This window comes from Lacerta agilis, chromosome 7, assembly GCF_009819535.1.
Source record: "Lacerta agilis isolate rLacAgi1 chromosome 7, rLacAgi1.pri, whole genome shotgun sequence".
Classification (NCBI taxonomy): domain Eukaryota; kingdom Metazoa; phylum Chordata; class Lepidosauria; order Squamata; family Lacertidae; genus Lacerta; species Lacerta agilis.
Genome location: NC_046318.1, coordinates 9,957,317 through 9,981,359, shown reverse-complemented (window position 1 = coordinate 9,981,359; position 24,043 = coordinate 9,957,317). Strand labels below are relative to the sequence as shown.

Below are 24,043 nucleotides of genomic sequence, written 5' to 3'. Positions count from 1 at the left end.
ATTAGGAAAAGATTTGAGCCAGGACTGGGGAACCTTTCTCAGTCCAGAGGCAGCATTCCTATATGGGGAACCTTCTTGAGACTTCACACAGGTGATGACTAGGGCCCTATGGACTCAGGCAAGCAAGATGCATGACCACAGTTAAGCAATCCAGTAAGGTAAACACACTTAAGAAGAACACAGCACAGGACTGGTGAAGGATGTGGTCTGGGAACAGTGGGAGACACCCGAGGGACAAATAGAGAGGCTTGGAAGGACATATCTATAGCCTCCAAACTTCCTCCAACATGCAGGATCAAAGGTTTGGATTGCTCTGTTGGCTTCCTTTAAGAAAACAGAAACAGTAGGTTTATAAAGCAAAAACTAAAAACTTTTTTATTAGCAAGGAAATGCTGCTTCTGTCATTTGGCTCTCTTGTTATACCTCAATTCTATAATTTTTGCTTGCCATTTTATTTTGCTTTGGTCCTAAAAACAATCCAATAATTTGTGTTCACCTGGTGCTTCAGCACACTCAAAAAGTGTTGTCTGGTATGTGTCTACAGTACTGTATTCTATGAGTTCAGTGGGGCTTCCTCCTGGCTTTGTGAGTATAGGATTGCAGCCAAAGTGCTTAGCACACATTATCTTGTAATTCTTGCAAGGATTCCATGCCAGTCCTGCATGGTTGGGCAATACCATTATCCCAAACCCCCAATAGTAGTGGTGGTGTGGGAAGCTGAGGAAAACAGATTTGTTCTAAAGCCATCTAATGAATTAATACCAGAAGCAAGATGCAAACGAGCCTTCCTGATTCATAGTTCAGTCTGCTAATCTTCTTCCAGCTCATATGTGAAACGTCTGCATAATGGGAACCCGTATACAGTACCTCCACAATTCACCATTCACAGAAAGAGAGGCTCATGGCTCCCTTGATGCAGAAAAATGCACTTTAAGCCATAGGAGCATCTTTATAAATGCCACTGTGCCCATCTGCAGGTTTATCTCCCCCACCCCCCTTATGGCTTTCAAGCTTTTCCACTGCCATTTCTGTCCTTCATCAATTTCCATGTAGCTTTTTTTTTTACCTCTTCAGGAGGTAAATGTCTTTGCCAGTCAATGAGAATATGCTACTTAGCTAATGCTCTTGAAGCGTTACACGTGGGAGACAGCCGAACAAGTAATAATGGCAATGCATCAGACCAGAAGAGAGAGCAAGACCGATGAGCAGGAATAAAGTGAGACTCTGATAATAAGAAAAGGCAGGGAGCTGGTATCGGCATAACGGAAGGAGCTGAATATGAAAAGATGCCTCTTGAAAGCCACTTTGAGTTTCTTAAGTTCTAGTTTCTGGCTTGGACACCCATTGCTTTAATTAGGGGATGTTCAGAGGGCTGACAGTTCCTCTCTTCTTGCAGCGCAAACTCCATTAGCAGCAGGAAGAATTTATCCCTCTCTGATAACACAAGAATGGGAAGCCATTCAATGAGGCTGATTGGGAGTCGGTTCAGTACGAGCAACAGGAAGTACTTCATCACACAATGTACAATGCACTCGTATAATTCACCACTTCAAGATGTGTGGTGATGGCCGCTGATTTGTTGAGACCGCTCATATTCTTCTTGAGGGAGATTCTCTCCCTCCCCTGATTTTATTTTACTGCTTCCAGAGATTTTGCCAGTCTCATTTGCATGTCTTCTAGATCACTGGAAATCATAAAGGCCAACAGGAACGTCTATCCACACTATGAATAAATGCTCCAGGATTTTTGCGGCAGATTGGCATTTGAGTAACTAGAGTGGGGCTATAGTTAGCACCTGTCCTGGACACAACCTAGGTAAGGGTGCAAAGTGAGCATCTAGTAATAGCTGTCAGAATGAAGCAAACTTGTGTAACATTTGCTTTTCAATACAGAATAGTAGATGAAAAGTTTTTTTTTAAAGATAATATTTGTAACAATAGCAGGACAAATGTAGGCTTGTATCTAAAGCTGCCCTTGTACAAGTGAAATGGACTCCCACTTCCCTCTCCTCTCATCTCCCCTGTAGATCCTTACTTGTGCTCCATTACATAAGTGGAGCTTCCACCCATAAACACCAAACACTAACTATTCAAACCAGTGCAGGATCATCTTGTACATTGAACCAACAAAACATTAGTACATGCAAGTCATATTGATTCATGTACCCTCAGGAAACCACTTATTGAGGCTTGTACCCAGAAACCAAATAGATGACTGATTATTTGTTGTTGTTCAGTCGTTCAGTCGTGTCCGACTCTTTGTGACCCCATGGACCAGAGCACGCCAGTCACGCCTAGCCTTCACTGCCTCTCGCAGTTTGGCCAAACTCATGTTAGTAGCTTCGAGAACACTGTCCAACCATCTCATCCTCTGTCGTCCCCTTCTCCTTGTGCTCTCCATCTTTCTCAACATCAGGGTCTTTTCTAGGGAGTCTTCTCTTCTCATGAGGTGGCCAAAGTACTGGAGCCTCAACTTCAGGATCTGTCCTTCTAGTGAGCACTCAGGGCTGATTTCTTTGAGAATGGATAGGTTTGATCTTCTTGCAGTCCATGGGACTCTCAAGAGTCTCCTCCAGCACCATAATTCAAAAGCATCAATTCAAAAGCGATCAGCCTTCTTTATGGTCCAGCTCTCACTTCCGTACATTACTACTGGGAACATTACTTCCGTACATTACTACTGATTATTACTTATTGGCAAAAATGTGGATTGTAGAGAATTCTGACCAGTACCACCTCTATTTATAGGTTCAATAAAGCTATTCCAAGTTGCATTGCAGCTTTGAGGTTTAGTAGGGATAGCAGATTAGGCCAAGGGATAGTCCTGTGCCAATAGATACATGGATATGTGTCTACTCACATGCAATTCCTGTTGAGGTCAGTGGCGTTTACTCCCAGGTACGTGGGTATAGGATCACAGCCTAAAGTACACAGATACTGCTGTTGTGGGAGGAGAAAATTGGAGTTTAAACATTAGGTTATAGCCAGCTGTTTTTCTGCACAGGAGCTTCAGAGGAGAAGCCTCAGCAATGAAATCTTGCAAGCTTCGCCAACAGTTCATAAGCCATTCTTAACTCGTGCCAGCTCTTATGTGCGTGGAATTGAGAGCCTGCCTCTGGGATCAAAATGACTGGTTACGGCACTGCAGACAGATGAGATACATTAAAGCCCAAAAGTGCCTGGAGACAGCCGTCCAGAGGGCATCAGTCTCTTAGGATGAAGTTCCGATGGCTGGGCGGGAGACTTGAATAGAGTCAGGACAGTTGTTGAAGCCTCTGGCGGGTAGGCAGAGTTGTTGATTATTAAATACACCCCCTCCCCAATTTTGCATGCTCCAATTAGAGAGACTGCCAAGAAATTTGCAAAACGAAGCGATAAATACCCTAGAAACTTTTATTTTATTTTTAAAAGAAACCTAAGAATTTTCATATATAGTTTAGCTTGCATGTGATGCTTTGCTTGTTCTTTTAGAAGAGAAAGAAATGGCCAGCTTTGTGAGAAGTATTTCAGTGCAGAAGTGTTTATGTACGTGGGTCTATTTCTGCAGGAAATACCAAGCTCTGAGCAATAAAACTCTGAACTGAATTAAGGTACTGGAACATTTGCTAATACAAGTACATTAGGACATAACAGGAGCCCAGAGGTGTCTTTTTTGTTAGTATTCAAAGCATCTTTCAGTAGTACTGATGTTGCTTTTTACAGGCGTATTAAGGCCTGTGAAAGAGACTTGAAGCTGAGTGGCCAGAATTTTGCTTAAATCTGGCTGGATAAAGGTGATACTGGAGAATGTGCCTTTCTTAAAACCCTTTTATCAATCTGATGTTATGATACTGATCTTGTGGAGAGCTCAGGAGACACACCTTATCCAGTGGGAGAGCTTTGCTAGACATGACAGAGGTAGCCCAGAATGTTTTGTCAGAGGTAGCCCAAGAAAACTGAAATCTCATCCAAAGGCCCTAAGAAAGGGCAATGAACTCCCTCAGAAGATGATGGACTCTGCTTTCTTGGAGGTTTTTAAGCAGACATCAGATGGCCACCTGTCACAGAAGCATTAGTTGAGATTCCTGTATTGCAGGGGGTTAGTCTAGATGACCCTCAGGGTCCCTTCCAACTCTACAATACTATGATTCTGTGCAAAATAGCATAATCTACATTTGAAAGCCTGTTTCACTCTGTTAGGGTGGCAAACTATGACCAAAAGAAGCAGAACATGCAGCAGCCATCCCTAACTGTGCCCTCCAGATGTTGTGGACTTAAACTCCTATGACTGCCAGCCAGCAGGTGCTCTTAAGAGTAGTAGTCCCAAACATCTGGAAGGCACCAGGTTGGGAAAGAATGACTTTCATCATAGAAAATATGCATATTTTGCAAATTATTTATACACACACACACACACACACACATATATATAAACTACTTACATAATATAATCATGTGGGGGTGGGGGAGTTTCTTTTTCAAAGAAAAATCTAACCTGGGTTTTTTCCTGTTAGCATGGCTGTCGATGATGTTCTAGAAGAAGAAATAAAGAGGTAGAGGGAAGGAAAACTCCTTGGTGATTTCCTGGGTTTTGGACCATAGTAAAATTGGGAAGAAGATTGTGGGTGTGTGGATAATATTTGGTCACTGAAGGTTCCATAGTCTTATAAGGAGGAAATTAAAATGGCTAGAGACTTTTAACAAGAAAATCCTTCCTTTTCCTCTGGTGCTGTTGACCCATAGTACAAGGAGGATTTTTATTTATTTTTTTATTTGGTCTGTAGGGAGGTAATAGGGCAGTGCATTAGAAGGGCAATTCTCCTCGTTGAGATCTAGCTACTTGAGATGTCAACCTTCATGGAATTTTCTTCATCAGGTAGAACAGGGAATGTTTTGCCACAGCCTCATGAACATTGTCATGGTAAGGACAGTCATTTCAACTTACCCACTATGGTGGTAAACAGAGCGGGGGTGGGGGGTGGGGAATCTAGAAATCATCTTCCCACCCACCACCCTTAACAGGGCTTTAGCTAGTAAAGTCTATGATGAACTGAAGGTGAAGGTCTGCTACCCTGGGTACTAGTTTACTGCTTCTGCCACATCCCACATGTTGGGCATGACCCAGTAACCAGTTAGCAGATACAGTGGTACCTTGGTTTACAACCATAATCCATTCCAGAGGTCCGGTTGTAAACCAAAACAGGTTGTAACCTAAGGTGTGCTTTCGCCAATAGGGCCTCAAAAAAAAATAATGGTTGTAATAAAAAAAATGGGCTGTAATCCAAAAAAAGGGACACACACTTCTGGGTTTGACGTGGTTGTAATCCAAAACGGTTGTAATCCAAAACAGTTGCAAACCAAGGTACCACTGTACTTCACATGCCTGTGCTACCAATGGGCTAGGAATGACCCTGGATCCTGTACTTCAGCATGGCATGCTATAATTTCTGCACAGAGTCTGGGAATTCCAACAGGCTTCAGACTTGCTCATTAGCAAGTTAAGCATGCTTCTTCAATCCCATTAAAATCAAAGGAACCTAAGTGCTTCAAGCGCTGCTGATTTAGTGGGGTTTAGGGTCAAACTACACATTACAGTGAATGCATAGCACTCAGCAGCATCTAAATTCACTAAATTCAGATGTGGTTGGGGGAGTAGTGGGGATTACAGCATGCAGGGAGGAGAGGTTTGCCCCTCCCACGCACCCCCCCCCCCCCACCCCGCAAGGCACAGCCTTGAGGTTTAGAAAAAGGTTCCCATTGACACTATCAAGAACTTTCCTCCTAAGCATCACAGCTGTGCAGGAGTGGGGTATTTTCATTCCAGTTGTAGCTGGAGGAAGCTCCCTTCAGACTGTACTCTCCATGACTCTTCCCTCCCCATGCCTATAATTAAAGAAAAAGCAAAGATGTAGCTGTCCATTATACATATAGCATAATATGGAGTTTGGTCCTTTAAGAATGTTTAACTTCTTCCAGATTTAGCTTTCAGTTTTTCTCCTACCAGACCATTGCTAAGGTGGCTAATTCATTCTTTAAAAGGAGATTATTAGGATTAAGAAGAAAATATGAATGCCATTTTCTCTGATTAAGAGGACGAAAATGATACAGTATTATGTTCCAAGATTTACTTTAGCAAAGAAGGTATTATTGGCTCTTAGCCAAAATACTTTCCCAAGATAAAAGTCTTCTTGGCTTTACTGGGAGCTACGTGCATGTATTTAAGAATATGAATTGAAGAGTGCAGAGTCTGACATTTATGCCTTGTATTTTCAGAGAAACATCAAGCCAGAATCAAGCCAAATTATTCCCTCTCCGCAGTAGTGAAGGGAATTAAATTGCCTTCCACAGTCTAAGTTGGCAAATGAAGCATTTAGATACGAGCATAAATGAAAAGGCACACCATTTTAAAAAGCATGTCAGAAACAACACATTCTGGTTGCACAGAAATAGGTGATCACACAGTGCATTTCTGGGAAGACATATTTTCCATGTCTTGAGATATTTTTACACGGAAGCAATGAAGAAGGCAGTGGATGTTGTATTCAACAACTTTTACACATTAAGTAGGTTTAAAGGGATGCACATTGGGGCGCCCTTGCCACATATACAGGAGTCTGCCCCCCCCCCAAAAAAATTGGAAGCCAAGTGTTGACTTCACAGCCAGATACTAGAAATTGAGTCCCACTATGGTAGGGTTAAACCACAGAGCCTAGGGCTTGCTGATCAGAAGGTTGGCGGTTCGAATCCCAGCGATGGGGTGAGCTCCCAGCTCCTGCCAACCTAGCAGTTCGAAAGCACGTCAAAGTGCAAGTAGATAAATAGGTACCACTCCAGTGGGAAGGTAAACGACGTTTCCATGCGCTGCTCTGGTTCACCAGAAGCGGCTTTGTCATGCTGGCCACATGACCCAGAAGCTGTACGCCGGCTCCCTCGGCCAGTAACGCGAGACACGGCTGGACCTAATGATCAGGGGTCCCTTTACCTTTTTATGGTAGGGCAACAGTACCATATGCATATATCAACACAGATATTGACTGTTAAAGTTTGACTTGGGTTCTAATCTTATACCCACAAGTGGGAGTTAGCCCTCTAATTTAGTGGGGCTTACTTCTGGAAAGGCACGTGCTGGATTGTATTCACAGAGTCTAATGAAATTGAGGAACCTATGAAATCCCCTTTTAAAAAAAATTAAACCTTCAATTCTACAGATTTTGACAGGTTTTTTTCTTTTTTAGAAATATCCATTCCTCTCCCATAAACATGTGTCTCATGAGGCTCAAATATTAAAACAAATTTACATAAATCAGAAAAGAAAATGAACAACATGTTCATCAAAATGTTCTGCTTTTTGTATTTTTACTGTTGCTATGATAATTGCTTTTGTTTCTGATGTTTTTTATATATTTTATATTTTATGGTTCTCTTTTGCAGGCTACCTTGAAAATCTAGATTAATAATAAAAATGTGGGAAAATACAATTTTTGGCTAATAAGATAACCAATTTTAATTTTCTGTCCAATATATTTTACTAGAGAATTGAAGGAAGATGGTTAATTTTTCAAGAAAGAGTCTAGTAGCACTTTAACGATTATGCATTTATCCAACCAAGTTCTACTCCGTGTAGACACAATAAAATTAATGGACCTAAGTTAGGCACGTCTATTCTTTTTATTAAAATTTTATTAAATATTTTCTTTGGTTGCAAACAGGGCCGTCTTAAGCTTATCTGGCGCCGTGGTGCAAGGATCCCTCCGGCGCCCCCCACCCCCAGGCATGGCGGCACGGCATGACGGAGGCAGACGAGGGCAAAGTACAGGGAAGTTAAGAAATGGCATGAGCCACAATGTATTGAGATTCATGTATCTTTGGGCATTAGCCCAAAGGACACCTCCATCTGCACACCCCCATACAGCATAACCCAACAAAGCCCACCTAGCAATCGAGGTTTTCTTAAGGTAGCCTTGGCTTTGGAGCTATTGGCAAAAGTACACCGTGTTCCTTGGGTCTGCACAGCCAGGTGCAACCTAGTGCCAACCGTCTCTCCCCCCCCCCCAATCCTACTCACATTGTTGCGTCCATATAAAGGTACAACAGTGGTGTCAGAAGCCAATGCACTGGTAAAGAAACCGGCAGAAAAAGTAAGAAAAAAAGGAAAGCGGTATTACTGGCAGTTTTCCAGTGGAAGCGGATCACATGGTTTCGATCTCAGGTCCATGGGGGGGGGGGGTCAGCAGTCTGAGGTGAAATAGGTAGCTGGGACTGGGAGAGCTCGCATCTGGGGGTTGCTGAGGTTGGAGACCACAGTTCTGCAGAAGTGATCACAGGCATGACTCTCTTTTGCTGCTGGGGGGGGGGGGTGTACAAGAGCAGAGGGGGCCCATCCAGGGGCAGGAAGCCCAACTTTGGGGATTCTCAACATGGCTGAGCCTTCTCCAAAGGGCCACAAAGGAACAAGCAGAGCTTCAAAAACAAGTGATGGTGGCAATAACTGTTCTTATTTTGAGAGATCCTGAGAGGTAGCTTGGAAAATGTACACTTAGCCATTTTTTAAAAAAAACTGCCAATGGCTTGCTTCCCAGGGGTCAAGCCCCAATGCAACATAAAACACACACACACACACACACACACACACACAAATCCATCCTTCAAAGAAAAAGAAACCTGGAAGAAACGGCTTGCAATATTGACTTTTGGTATTGGAGGAATGGCTCATGCAGACCCAGATTTCTCTCTTTTCATCAAAGTCTGTTTCCAGAACCTTTCTTTGCTAGGGGAGCGAGCCACAGGGCGGCCAAGCAGGCTCCCCCCCACACACTTCCTCCTCCTCCAAACCGATGAATGACCCCAGCTCTCGGCTTCAAAAATAAATAAATAAATAAATAAATAAATGATGCACGCTTAGCGCGGAGAATAATAATAAAAAAGACACACCAACTTTGCACTAGCCCTCTTTCCAAAAACATAAAAGTAAAGTGTTATAAGAATTTATGGGAATATTACCCGTTAAAGGGGTCTGATTCCGGGTGGAATCCTGAACCTCAGCAGGATGTTGTTTGTGAACCCCTGCTGCCGTGGGAATAAAAGCCGACTGACAGGATTTTATGCTGGGGCTGAGCAAGAGCCCCGCTCGCCGGCGGAGGACTCCCTGCGCCCCCAGTGGCAGCTTCGGGCACTGCAGGGCTCTTTCCGAGCTCTGTTCAGCTCGGCTCTTCCCTGGAGTCCCGGTCTACTCGGCTGATCCCTGGAGTCCCGGTCTACTCCAACTCAGCCCGGACTCCCAACCAGGCGCCCTCCGGAGCTTGGCGCCCTGGTGCAATGCGCCACTTGCGCCACAGGGTAGAGACGGGTCTGGTTGCAAAAGTACGTGCTTTGTCTCCTTTTTCAGGTCATAGAGTCTTTTCTACAAATCAGTTACATTTGATGTGAGACTTTAGTGCAAGGGTCAGCAAACTTTTTCAGCAGAATGAATGAATTCCTATGCCCCACAAATAACCCAGAGATGCATTTTAAATAAAAGGACACATTCTACTCATGTAAAAACACACTGATTCCTGGACCATCCGCGGGCCGCATCTAGAAGGTGATTGGGCCACATCCGGCCCCCGGGCCTTAGTTTGGGGATCCCTGCATTAGTGTTTGATGCAGTATAAGGTTGGGGGGAAAGAGAGGGGGTGGGTTGGTAAAACTTATATTCTTTGAGTTACTGTATGTGTTGGGGGGTTTTGTGTCAGTTCATTTGGGTAGGTTCTCTTTCTATTCATTTATTATTTTCTCTTGGCAGTGAGAGAAGTTGAGTGGAGTGAGCCAAGGCATGGTTGGTTGTCTTTATTTGACTGCAGTGACAGTTGTTTACGTGTGTTTGGGGTGGAGGGGAGAGAGAGATAGTTGGGTCAAGTTAGGAATATTGATTCGTATGCTTTTGGTGAATTCTTGTTGTTGTCCTGTTGGGCTACGTATGTAATAAAGGAGAGCAATACTGGGGTGAAGGCGTTCTCTCTTATTTGTCCCAGTGTCTGTTTCAGTCTGTTGGTTAGCTTTTCCAGTAAGGCTGTTTCCATACAGTTTGGTACCAGTTCACTCCTGACAGGTCTCCCTGATGCTTCCGGCTGCTGAGAGTAGGTGGGTTATAAGCTCTTTATAATATGATTGCCCGTTATCATTTTGGAAAGTGTTCAATAGTTAGGCATGTCCATTAATTAAAATGGGTCTATTCTGAATAAAACTAAAGCTGTTTAGCACCCTAAACCTCTTTGCGTGACGTAGCTACAATCCTATGCACCCTGGGATAAGCTCCGTTGAAGTCCGCAGTGCTTCCTTCTCAATGTGTAGGTCTCACCAGTAAAGCACATTTAAGTTTCAATGATGTGTCTTCTTTAGTCAGTGGTAATGCAACCTTTAGTTTTTAATTAGAAATGCAAACAATATTACAATTTAATCTGCTAACCTGGGGAAGGAATCACACCAGCAGGGGAGAAGCACCTTGAGTTTTGTCAGTGACCATAAGAGTTGCAGACTCAAAGAGAGTCTGCTTGTTCCAACGGGTCAATATAAATATCTTAACTGAACAAGTATTATCCTACCAAGAGACTGGCTCAGCTTCCTCTGTCTCTAGACCTAATCAGACTAATCTGACACAAAACCTGAAAGCTCCATTATTAAGGGAAGGAGAGTCCCTCATAACCCTGGCAAGTGGCTGTGTTGAAACCAACGTCTCTCTCCCTCTCCCCACAAATGCACACTGATAGCAGTCACTAGCAACTTCACAGTTCTCTTTACTATTTGGCACTCACTAACCTCAGCGTGGGTAGCACTGTGGTCTAAACTACAGAGCCTAGGGCTTGCCAATCAGAAGATCGGCGGTTTGAATGGGGTGAGCTCCCATTGTTCGTTCCCAGCTCCTGCCCACCTAGCAATTCGAAAACACATCAAAGTGAAAGTAGATAAATAGGTACGGCTCTGGCGGGAAGGTAAACGGCATTTCCGTGCACTGCTCTGGTTCACCAGAAGCGGCTTAGTCATGCTGGCCACATGACCCGGAAGCTGTCTGCGGACAAACGCCAGCTCCCTTGGCCTATAGAGCGAGATGAGCACCACAACTGCAGAGTTATCCACAACTGGACCTAACGGTCAGGGGTACCTTTACCTTTACCTTTTAACCTCGGCCTATAGAGCAAGATGAGCGCCACAAGCCCAGAGTCGTCCATGACTGGACCTAACGGACCTTACCTTTAATTCCCATCAGTTTGGTAATATATAAGCATAGTGAGCATTGAGTTGAAGCCTTGATGTTCTCTCTGTACTTGAGGGGCCGACATAATACTGGGGCTCTTGTAACTGCAGTTAAGGAAAGGGGAGCAGGCTTTGGGACCAAGTCCTACCTTGTTGGTGCATTTTCTCTCTCCAGGAGTAGTATATCCCTCCGTCTTACCTTAACCATGGCTAAGGGAGACATCAGCATACCCTCCAACATTCTTGAGGTATAAATTTGGACATTTCTCACCCCCCCAACAGACCCTCCTCGACCCATCTCCCATTTTTGCTCTCCCCCCCCCCCAGCATTTTCATCACCACTACACCAACAGGGCACAGCACACATACCCTCCATGAAAAAACCACCTCTGAATCCTGATTTTATTTTGTTATTTGATAATTTCCAAAAGGGCATACCAAACACACACCAATAAATAAATTTTAGAAAGGGGCAAGTGGACACACAAAGCATTCCCCCCCCCCAAGACTCTTGCACTCCACTCCCTCTCCTTTATATTTCATTTCATTTCATTTCATTTCATTTTCTTTTCTTTTTTGTTTGACTTGTTTTCTTCTTTTTACATGAGAAGCAAGCATGTTTGATGTACAGTGGTTTTGCTACATATTGTTAAAACATAATATTAATTTAAAAACATTTTTAAAAGAGTTGTTTTTGGGGTGTGTATGTGAACCAGACTTTTGAATTACCAGACTTTGGGGAAGCCATAATAGTCTTCATAGCCTTGAATTAGAGGACCTGTGACTCTCCATTCCTTAACTGCATTACATATCCGTATATGTCACTGGGGAAACACGAGAGCATTGTTTTGTGATTGTGCTGTAAAACCTGGTCTTGACTTCCAAATAGTAGCAGTGCTTTCCTCTTTCTGTTTTTGCTTGGATATATTTTTGCCTCATATTTTATTTACTTTTGTGTGTGCGGTTGGCCTAGTTTTCCACTCATTGGAAAATTTCCCAGAACATGCTTTTTGCAAATCTTTGCTGAAGAACTGTCAAACTTTCTCATTGCAAAATGGAATTGACAGACTGGCTGTTTGCTGAGTTTTTGGAATAAAGATGCCAAGCTAACCCTCTGACACTTTGCTAATCAGATGTCCTTCCCTGGTTATCAGTTTTTAGGGTAAAAATGTGAACTAACAATCTGTTTGAAGACAAAGTACGGTAACATTTTCTCTCCGGGTTGTGTACCCGGGGTGACAACACTGGTTTTTACTGAGCACTGGGATGTCAGTCAGGAGGTAAGGCAAGGTGATACAAAAGCAGCTCAGTCTTTGTTTGAGCAACTCATTGTTCAGACTGAGGAGCCGGGGCAGAATCAGCACTTTAATTGGACTGGATGCCCTCTGTGCCTGTTCTGTTTCAGTAGCCACTTGCCATGTTGGTTTTGAAGTACAAGAGATTGGGGTAGTGCCCTCCTCTGGCATGTTACCATGGTTGGCACCAAGAGTAAGGCTGTTCCTACAGAGGTCGAAGTCAGATTCTGGTAGGCAACATAAAGATACGTTTGGACAAACCGAAGTCTTCATCAGCTCTGGACTCAGCAGGTGGAGCATATTCAAACTATTAACTATACTGTTGCTCGGGATGTTGGAAATATCACTGGTTTAAGGTTCCGCACCCAGTAGCAAGGGAGGCTGTTGTTTCAGCAGGGTGCAAATGCCTTCTGAGACTTCATAAAGGCCAGCCTATGCTATTAGCTGCGTTTCAACTGAGATGCTACTTGGGATCTTATAAGTTTGTTGCCATATTCCATAGTCATTGGCCCTTTCAGCAAGGGGGCGACAAGGTTTGCATTGGAAGAGTTCTTTGAACCCAGTGAGTCCAATAAAGTTGTGTTTGGTCTGGAAGGCCCTGGTAGTGGGGATGGAGACACCTCAATCCAGGTTGTCTTCTGAGCTTGGAGTTGGTGTGAGGATGGGGTCAACAGCTGTGGAAGATGACAGTCTTTATGCATCTCCCTCTACTGCAGCCTGGTGGAATGGCTTCCAAAAGAAGCAAGGGCAAGATGGCAGTGAATGGTAGTTTTGTTTCAACTGAGCTGTTGGCATGGGCTATACTATCCCACCTCTGGAGCCAAAGAAACAGGTTTTCACCACTCTCTCAAGACTACAGTGTCTAGCGTTGTTTTAGAGAGCTGAGCTAAGATGGCGCAACTCATTTCTCTGCACCGAAATGTGACTTCCAAGCCACGTTCAGAGGGAGGTCAGGTCCCATTTTTCCTGATATGTGTGGAGTAAGGCTGCTCTTCTTTGTGAGAGCGAATTAGATATGAACCTGCTGCACGCAGGAGCTGTAGCGGCATGTCTTAAACCACTCAGGGGCTGCTCTTTATTAATCTCCGAGGAAGATTTTGCTGGGTTCTGCTTTACATACATTTCAAAAGGACCCTGGAGTAGTCTTTGAGGGATTAGCTTGTTAAATCTGTCCTTTTTCTTCTTCCTTGTAAATGGAGGCCTTTCCTGCGGAAAGGCAGTTCATGGTAGCCTAATTTTCTGCATTTAAAACACCAGCAGTCACATCATTAGGTTTGAGGACTTCTTCAGTGCCTTTCCCTTTGCCTTGTTCTTCCCTGTCATCTTCCTTCAAGGCACTTAAGTTCCCTCCCTCTCCCCTCCCTGTACCTTATTAGTAGCAGCTCAAGCACACTTTGAGACACTGGTACTAATTCCCTATCATCTGGTCAGGCTAAAATCTGGCTAGCAAATACCTATGTAACTTACCTGCTGGTATAGTTCCCATTGTTAAAGCAACACTGCATCTTACTTGTTTTAAACACTTTTATGTCACCTTTCATTGAGGCTCCCAAGACTGTTCATGGCAGTGTAAAGCAAATTCAATAAAATTAACATCAAAACAAGAATACAACAAGATTGGAAAAAGGAGAAGCTGAAAGAACCAAAATTGGGAACCTGCAAAGCTTGCTTCCCAGCTGCTTTCCCCACGCCTGGGTTTTCCAGATAAGTGTTTGTCACACTACAGGCGTGTTTGCTTGGCTAAGTGGTTGGTGGCTGCTCTTCCGCTGGCTGATAGATGAGACCCGAGTGCTCTTTCCCCCTTGGCTTCTGCAGTCCAGAGCAACTGACGGTTGAAGCAGAGTGTTCGCCATTATTGATATTTTCTGTTTGAGAAAGAGGGTTTTCCAGATGGTTTGAGGGTCAAAGGGGGAAGTGCATTGCCAACTGACAGGCAACCGTTGTGTTTGAATGTTTTATACATGCAACTTGTGCGTAACATTTCAAATCCTAACAGGCGCTGTCTGTCTCTGTAAGATACGTCTCTGGTTCTCATTAGCCGCAGTATTTGGCAGCTTGTCAATTTTTAATGTTTTTATCCTTCAAGTATTCCTTTGAAATGGGAAGACCTATTATCTTGCTTGTATAGACATGGAACTGAATGGCTGCACATATTCCTGGCCTTCTCTCTTTCTACTCTCCTGCAGCATGAAATGTGCCTGCTTCTTAAAAGTTACCACCCAGCTTACTTTACCACCCTGCTTCAGTGCTTTTGCTAGTCAATGAACAAACTGAACTGAAGTTCATAGGAAGGTGTCTTATACCAAGTCAGACCGCAGGTCCATCTAGCTGATGATTGTTGGTACCACATGGCAGCATATCTCTAGGGTTTCAGCCCTACCTTGAGATGCTCTACCACTGAGCTAGGCTCTTCTCTTTATGTGGGGGCAAAGAGCACATTATCTGCAAATATGTGCAATAAATCTCCAAATGTATTTTTTTGTTACAGTCATACCTCATGTTGCGAATGCTGCGGGTTACACGTTTTCGGGTTGCGCTCTGCGCCGAACCCGGAAGTACCGCAATGGGTTACTTCCGGGTTTCGGCACTCGCGCATGCGCAGAAGCACTAACCCACACTTTGCGCATGCACACAAGTGCCGAATCGCAACCTGCACATGCGCAGACGCGGCACTGCGGGTTGCAGGCACTGCGGGTTGCAAACATCCACTGTGCTTGGTTTAAATGAAAAGCAATATTGGGAAACAATTTCAAGCAAGGAATCAGGTGCGTAGCACTTTCCTGCCAGCCATTTTTCCATTTCAAATTAACTCTTCCTCCCAAGTTGCTCTCCCCTCCCACAGGTTTCAGGTGCATATTTAAAAATTGTGCTTAAGCCTCTAGAACATGGGGATGGGAGCAACTTGGAGCAGATTGGTTTTGAGCAGCAAAATGGCATGCAGGGGGAGAGTTAAGCACTTCCGTCATCTATTCCTCTGTTAAAAAAACAAGTTCCCAGGGCTGCTTTTTATTACAAGGGGCGGGGGGCTGTCAAGTTCCTTTTTGCACAACTGACTTTGCTTTAAAGAAAAGCATAACACATAATCTATTTAAATCTTTCCTTTTTCAGAACTAAATGTAAAGGAATCGGATGTGAGAGTATGTGATGAATCATCGTGTAAATATGGGGGTGTTTGTAAGGAAGAAGGAGATAGTTTGACGTGTGCATGCCAATTTCTGGTAAGGAATTTTCACCTTTGTTATCTAATATCAAAAATAATGAGGTCCTCTGAAAAACTGTCAGTTTGAGAGCTTGACTCGTGTACCCATTTGTATGATCTGGAACTCAGCTAATTTGGTAAAGAAAAAGCGTTTTATATGCGTTGTATATGCGATATAACACTGCGACACCAGATGGCACTGTGAAGTCCCATCTTTCCGTACTGGATTTCCCTGCATGAGTTTACAACGCGCTTAACTGAAACACTTCTTTGATGTGTCTAGATCCAGCCTTGGTGTAGCATGTTCTTCAGAGGCTGAATAGAGCAGTTAATGTGCATAACAACTGACTGTTGTGCACATTCTCTGGGCCTCATGGAAAAGGTGTGCATAATCTGCCCATGAAGAGGGAATTGTACACATTTCCTGATCAAATATATAAAACCTCTAAGAGGCCCCAAGGAATGTGCATATTTCAACAGCATTCTATACACCCACTGGCCAGTAGTGAATTGAGCACAACAGAAGGCGAGAGGTGCACTGAATTTTGGCCTTGCACAGGGTGCTGCTGAAATTTGAAAGACCAAAGTCCACGCCTGCTTTGTGTTACAGTGCCAAGAAACAGTCTTCATTCCATTAGCATCTGGAGGGAAGAAAATACTCTGTGTTCAGGTTTTCATTATATCTTTAAGAAACAATGCAAACGATGCATCTGTAATATTTTGCCCATTTTTAATTCCCTCTTTTGAAATGTGTGGTCTGCATGTCCTTTGTGCAGCCATTTCCTGAGGGCCTTATTTGTTCACTTTTACTGTTGTATTATTATTAAACAACCACTACACTTTAATTGGGGAGTAAGAGCTATTAAGTGTGGAAACGAAGCAAAAAACTAAAATATGAAAATTCCAACAAATGCAAACTGCTACCTGGTACCATATTTGTGAACACATGCCATTAGGAAGGAAAAACTGTTTTGTGACTTGTAACCATGAATGGTATATTTAGATTTTATCTTTTTTATTTTTTTGCAACAGTGTGTTGTGGATAGGCACTTTAATATTAAACAAAAAACTTTCTGTACATTGTTGCCATTCTATGCAGTCCTGCTGCAGCCTGCAGCGATTGTATTTTGCTTTCTTCATCCTGGGGACATGAAAATACCAATTTCTGCTTGTGCATTTCTGTCTCGCTGCTGTAGCTGCTCCTCCTTGGGCTGCTGTGGTTTGTTTTTGCAGCTGAATGGAATGGGCCTCTGGAAGGAAGCCACGAGCCACGAAATCAAACTCTCCGATTGCACCTTTGCCACCCCAGCTGAATACCTATACACAGGGTTGCGTAAATAATTTCTTTTTCTTGTTTTTCCCCCTCTCCCTTGCAGTGTCACACAAAATATATTCCTGTTTGTGGTTCAAATGGAGACACTTACCAAAATGAATGCTTTCTCAGGAGAGCTGCTTGCAAGCATCAGAAAGAGATAACAGTGGTGGCTAGAGGGCCTTGTTACTCAGGTGAGTAAACAGCAGTTAATGGGACAGCCTTTTTTATTTCATTTGTTGGATGCTTCAGTGTTTTTCCTAGGACCAGGATTCAGTGATCAAGGGCCCACTTCTGTACTGAAATGTTATGCCCAATCTGGACATGATCCCTCAGTCTCTAGGGGCTAGAGGAGCTAGATGCAATGGTGAAACACCCATAATTTTCAACTGCATGTCGGCACTGCAGGAGGCCACATAAAATGGCAGCCGTTGAGGGATGCTGAACTATTCCTCTGACTGCCATTACCTCTGCTTAGCCCTATTCTTGGATGTTTTCTTTCCCCAATGTTCCCCTAACTTGTTCATTTCTGCATTACATTTGAGCGTTCATGTGACATGAAAGCCACTTTAGAAAACTAATAGAATATAGTGCATGTTTAACATGCACTGACATGTTATTTTACTCTAGAAAAAAAAACAGTCTGCAGCCTTCATAACCTGGAAAATTGTGTGAGTAAAGTCATGAAATTTGGGACAGTATACCGGCACACAGTTATTTCCTTCAGTTTTTTTGGGAGATCATGTGCGGAACTGGTGATGGAGTGGCAAAATTGTCCAATGATGTTCATGATTGTGCCACACCATGCACAATGTTCTGGTATTTTGGTCAAAAAGCTACAGTTCCATAATGCAACTGGTACCACTTTGTGCAAAAACACTAGAATATGGGGCAGAAGCACTAGCAATATAATCAGGGAAGCTAACACAATATTCCCCACATTTTTATGAATCCATGGTGTGTGTGTGTGTGTCCCCCTCTCTCTGGGCCTTTCCCCCTGTATGGATAAAATGCTAGGCACCAGTTTGTCCCTCCTTGAGTTGCTGATTGATAAGGGTTGCCAACATTTCATTTCTTTGTTGGTAAAGCTTTAATAAGGTCAAAAAGGCACTAAACAAAAAATAGCAATTAAGAATCAATAATAAGGTATCTTAGCCTTAAGTGTTCATTACAGTAGTCTTAAGTCATATGTGTTAAAGGAACTAGATGATTTTTATTTAAGAAACACATAACCATTCAGAAATACTTATTAGGTCATAATGTAAATAAGAACTCTTGAATCTTACATTAAAAATCAACTCAACAATTGCCAGTAATAAACCTATTAAGTTGGCTTATTTCAAGGCATTTTCTGCATTCCCCCCCCCTTTAGTATGTAAACCAGCTATCTAAAGAGTCCTTTTTTAGTTTTAGACTTCTCCCAAAGTCTCTTAAAGTAAGCTATTTCTTACATTAAAATCCTATGGGTGAAATTCACCATAGGACAAGGAGGTTCCCACATGCACCGCAAGTATTCTCTTTCCTTTCTTCCCAACTGCAGCCCCTCCAACCCCTTCCAAATCCTATCCAAGGGCCTGAGGGGCTGCAGCAAGGAGGAGAGGAAGGGGTAGTCCCATTGCACAAGAGGAAGCCAGTTTTGCTGGTGGATAGATGCATCGCTCTATGCCATGATTTTCTTTTGTTGGTAGTTGATATTTCTTTCAATATCGGGCCACTAGCAAGCAGACTGCAATCAAGATTTTACCTATTATTTTGCAGCTCTTAATATGATTCGCATCACTGAGCTTGCCTAAAAGCAAACAAGATATTCTCTTGGTGATTTATACCCTGTTACCTCTTTTGTATTTTCAAGCACATCTGCCTAGTGCTTTTTATTATTTCCTTGCAATCCTGTGCTATCGTCCTTGCACCTCATATTATCTTCCTTGCAGGAGAATGCCATGGGAAGTTGATACGTTTTTGTAGCCTTTGAGGAATATAATATAATAAATACAAGATCTTCTAAAATATTATTTTGACTTCATCCATTAAATAACTGGGCTCATCTCTGCATATAATGTTGCAGTGCAGAACTAAAACGCCAATCTTGTTTTAAAAACAGCAACAACTATTTTTAATTCCACTTTCAACTTCTTGCGAGTCACATAAAAAATATTGATTTTAAAAACCCCTTTGAGACTGAGAATCAGCTAATACGCTTTAAAAACTTTGTATTGTGGTAGCAATGGTTTGCATGACATGGTAAGCACCAACACCACAGTCCTTTTTTGATGCATCGCCATTTTTTCTAAGTCAAGGTTTGGTTTAATGTTGTGGCCAAGCTCTTGCCTTGCTAAACACGAGGTGCAGCTAGGAACAGTGTGGTATGTCAGCAAAAGGTGACCTGGCAGAAGCAAAGTGGTGGCAAACTCCTTTTCACAAGCGTGTCCATTTGCAATGTCCCAGTAAGTCACAATTTGGCTTACGGTGTGTGCATACTAGGTAATGGTGTCAGAGGCGATTTTAGGGCAGTGCCCACACTGGGCATGCAGCCAAGCAAGGCACTTTTTCAAAGCCCTGCAGGCACTTAATGGGCTTTGGTAAGGAGAAAGGAGAACTCTAGTACCTTGCCAGAGCCCTCCCACCTTCTTCCCAAAGCCCAGTGCCTCTTACCTAGTTTTGGGAAGGCGGGTCAAGGACTGGAGATGGTGTCAAATTTTGCCTTTGCCCAGGGTGCCGTATCACCAAGGTCTGCCCTGATTGTGTAGATAGTGTCATCATACAGTTTAGTTGAGTTAGTAGGTGGCTCTGGATTTCGTTGTATCTGGATGAAGGCTTTGTTGCTGTTCTCCTCTAACTGGAGACAAAGCTCCTATTTCACATTTCTAGGGCTTTCATGAACAAAGGCAAATAAACCTTGGAAGAACTCTGCCTAGATTAGAATGTCAGCCTTTGCCCTCTCCTGATTTCAGAAATATTGCCCCTTCGTGGATGAGACCAGGGCAGAACTTTCAGGGCTTGGTTGAGAGCCTGGAGGAACTTGGTAGGTTAGTGGAGGGGCCAAGGCAGAATCTGGTGAGCCATGTTTGGAGGCTGGAAGGAGTTTGAATACCACCACTTGAATCAGCAAAATACTGGCTGGCTGACCTATGAATAGCAGCAATAGTAATATTACTAGTAGTAAATTGGTCCTGCAGGGACCTTCTTTTTTTATTCCAAGTCCACACCGTTCGCTAAGCTGCCTTGTTTTGGTTTAGCCATAGTTGGGGAATGTTGAAAGGCCTTTCATTGACAAGATCAGCCATCTTTTAGCCTAGCATATTATGGGCAAACCAGCTATTCACCACACTGGTGGGGCAAAGCAAGTGGGACACCAAGGGTTGTTTTGCAAGTTGAGAATCCAGTTACTGCCCTTAAATTATTTTAATGCCTAAACGTGAATCGGAAAAATGGGACACTAATGCCCAGTGCTTATTGTAGCTCCTTGTTGTGTTGTTTGGCCATTTCAGTGTTCAGAATGCTTACGATAATGTAGTGTTATATTGCTACATGACTTATCATTTTTATTTTTAAACCAGCGAACACTGTTACACGTTAGTGCAGACCTGTAAAATGTGTGAGCAGCCATGTTGAATATTTAAAATGCTCAGCTTGGGTTGGCTTTTGCCCTTTTTGTTTGAAAAGCAAAGGGGCTTCCTTGAAGCACCCAAGTAAGTCTGCACAACTTGCAGCTTTCTAGGTTCGAAGTAGCCAACAGGGGGCAACAACAGCCCCAACCAGCATAGCCAGTGGTCAGGATGACTCCATGTTGGCCATCCCTGACATAAAGGACCAGCTATTTGTGCAGCTGGTAGAGGAAGCTTAGCAAGCTTTTGTTTTAACATCGCTGATCTGGACTCAGGCAGGCAATGCATTTTCTAGGATATTGGATAGGGTCAGTCCCCAGGGGCACTGCTGGGGCAAAGTAACAGTTAAACGCTGGAGGCTGTGACTATTAGCATCTCTGGCTGCCAGTACAAAATTGTTCCATTGCCTCAGGCAGATCGGCTCAAACAACCTTCTTGGGAAAGTGACCTTTCAGAGGCGGTTTGACTCTGCTTTTAGGGAGGAGAGAGGATGCATTTGTTTTTCATGGGCTTCTGGGATGAGGTTTTCAGAAGCACTGATAGGTTGAGTGGTTGCAGCAGAAACAACAAAGGGGTCTGTGAAACTGTAGCATGTTTATTGTGCCATGACTTTTCATAAGTTGTGGCTTACTTCATCAAATGCTGAGGAGAAAACTTGCCATTGCAAATGGTAAAGGTAAAGGTACCCCTGACCGTTAGGTCCAGTCGTGGACGACTCTGGGGTTGTGTGCTCAACTAGCTCTATAAGCCAAGGGAGCTGGCGTTTGCCTGCAGACAGCTTCCAGGTCATGTCGCCAGCATGACTAAACCACTTCTGGCGAACCAGAGCAGCACATGGAAACGCCGTTTACTTTCCTGCCGGATCAGTACCTACCTATTTATCTACTTGCACTTTGACATGCTTTCGAACTACTAGGTGGGCAGGAGCTGGGACCGGGCAACGGGCACTCACCCTGTTGCGGGGATTCGAACCACCAACCTTCTGATCAGCAAGCCCTAGGCTCTGTGGTTTAGACCACAGCACCACCCTGTACAGCACTGGTACATCCTGCCTTTTTCCATCATAGAGCTCAGGGTGGGCACATCTCATGCCCTCAGATCATGTTCTGGGTCAACCCCATCTCTCTCTCTCTCTCTCTCTCTCTCTCTCTTTCTCTCTTTCTGAAGTGAGTGTGCAGACTTGCAGTAACCTCTTTGTTTTCAGACCCAAGTCTCAAATGCTGACAAAGTATGTTCTAAAATACTGTAATCCCCCCCCTTTGATTTTTATCTCTTTGTAAACCACTCTGAGCGATTTTTCTTTAAACTATCAAGCAGTGCATACATTTTATGAAATAAAATAAACAACCAAACTGAGCTAAATTTTGCAGGGATTTTGTGCCAATGGATCCTGCAGTTGTTCCAGCTTCACTGGTCTGCTCCACTTTATCATAGATAAGATACTTCATCATAGACAAGATACTGGGAATACCTGCCCTCTGTGAATTCTGTGGTTGCTATCCAGTAGTTCCAAAATTACTGCACCTAGTTGCACAAACAACATTAGCATTTCTCCGTTCTCATAGCTGAAATAGGCCCTTAGCCATTTTCTCTTACATATCTTATTGGCAAATTAGCAATAAAAGTTAAACTCTTCTGATTTATTTTCATTTCAGTGTGTTGCTGTTAACCACAGTAGCAAATATAATTGCTCCCAGGACTGACTTCTGCTAAATTTGTAAAATTAAGCATGCACAGTGGGCATGCAGCTTAATTTTCTAATGGATTTCTGAATCTGCACCTTCAGAGAGACCTGTTTATTGGGAAGTACCACCTCTTGGCTCCCTTATTAAACTCTTAAGTTGGGGGGGGGAAAACAAACCAACCTTCGTGCTGTATTTGTATTATTAAGAGCAAACACCATTGCTCTGTGAGATGTCAGGTGTTTGCTAGCTTCTCTCGTTCCTTTCATAACACATTTCACTGCAGGGAAGGCAGAGACTCTCAAGGCTACATTTAATTTTGAACTAGTGTCCCTCAATCTGAAGTAATCAAGCCCTTATTATGAATCTTGAGCAGCCGGGGTTTTACAGTCTCTGTTTGTTTATGTAGTGGAAATGCAATTACAACGATATACTGTGTTTGGTGGCAGGGGGAAATAAAGTCAGTGGTGCAATTTAATCTCATCGCTGTTAAGCAGGAAATCCTAGGTACTTTGCCTTTGGAATAATAAAATGGGAATGGGGTGGGGGTTCCAGATATCAGCTTTTCTGCTTATCAAACCTCCTACCATAGCTGAGAGGTTCATAACCAGCACCAAACCAGGATCTAAATCTTGCCAATGAGACAGGACCCTTGTTGGCCTCAGCCCAGCAGAGCAGCCCCTATATACAGACACACATGTCCCTTTTGCCAGCAGTGATAGGGGAAGGTGCCCCATGTGTTCTCAGGTCACCATCTGCTCTAAAGTTCAGGCTGCAGTCCGGAAATGAGAGCCCCATATGTGTGCTGAGCTCTGATTCACAGGCATTGCCTGTTTCTTTTCTGCCCAAGAGCTGGTCACACTTTGCAGGAGTGTTTGCTGTGCCTGTGCTCTTGATTCTCACAGGGAGCACCTAAAGTATACATGGAAGATGTGCCTCTCCCACCATGCATGGCCTATAGTGATAGGTGGTAGCAATAAAACAACAACCCTTTTCCTTCTTCTTTTGACTGTCCTGTAGCCGATAGATGAAAGACCAAGTTGAAACCAGGGCCCAGAAAACAGAGACACTTGGAGCTGCAGCCACCATACTGAGTACTTCTACCATTGCTGGACTGGGGTGTGTGTGTTAAAGTTTACACCGCTGCCCGCAGACTTGCTGGAGTGGTGGTAAAGTGGGAACCACAAGGACACTTTTCCTAGTTCGTCCGAAACCTGGTGCCATCCCCAATGCTGAAGACAGCTGTGACTTCCTAATATGTACCTTCTGCATTGCCCCTCAATGTTCAGAGTGGTGTGTTTTCACACATTACAGTAGTACCTCCAGTTACGTAACCCTCTGGTTACGTAAACTTCAGGATGCGAAAGTGACAAACCTGGAAGTATTTGACCGGGTTTCGCCGCATGCGCAGAAGCGGTCCTCAGGTTGCGGAAACCTCGGTATCCGACCGGACCTCCGGAACAGATCCCGTCTGCAACCGTAGGTACCACTGTACTTGCCCCCCAGAAGGGACACCAGTGTGAATGCAGCAGAAAAAACTTGCTCCTATAATCTGTGAACCGGCCTTCCCTCTCTCTGAGGCAGACATCTCATTTCTGACTTAACCCATATACCTGTAAACTAATATAGTTATCTCTCCTTGGGTGCAGAAACAGTTGTCAGGCATGATAAAGGCAGGGTGTGTAGATGAGGGTCTCTTCACGTATTATTTTTAAAAGGCATATGTCTAAGATTTCCCCCCAA

The 24,043-nt window shown here is 43.6% G+C and overlaps 1 protein-coding gene across 1 annotated transcript in view; it reads left to right on the top strand.

The window, feature by feature from the left end:
• The window catches only part of TMEFF1 (transmembrane protein with EGF like and two follistatin like domains 1), a 68,682-nt gene that overhangs the window by 14,734 nt on the left and 29,905 nt on the right, over nt 1-24,043 (top strand). The window contains exons 2-3 of the mRNA XM_033154352.1: nt 15,611-15,720; nt 17,078-17,207. Of these exons, the coding sequence (XP_033010243.1) occupies nt 15,611-15,720; nt 17,078-17,207 (240 nt within the window). The remainder of the gene's footprint in view (nt 1-15,610; nt 15,721-17,077; nt 17,208-24,043) is intronic.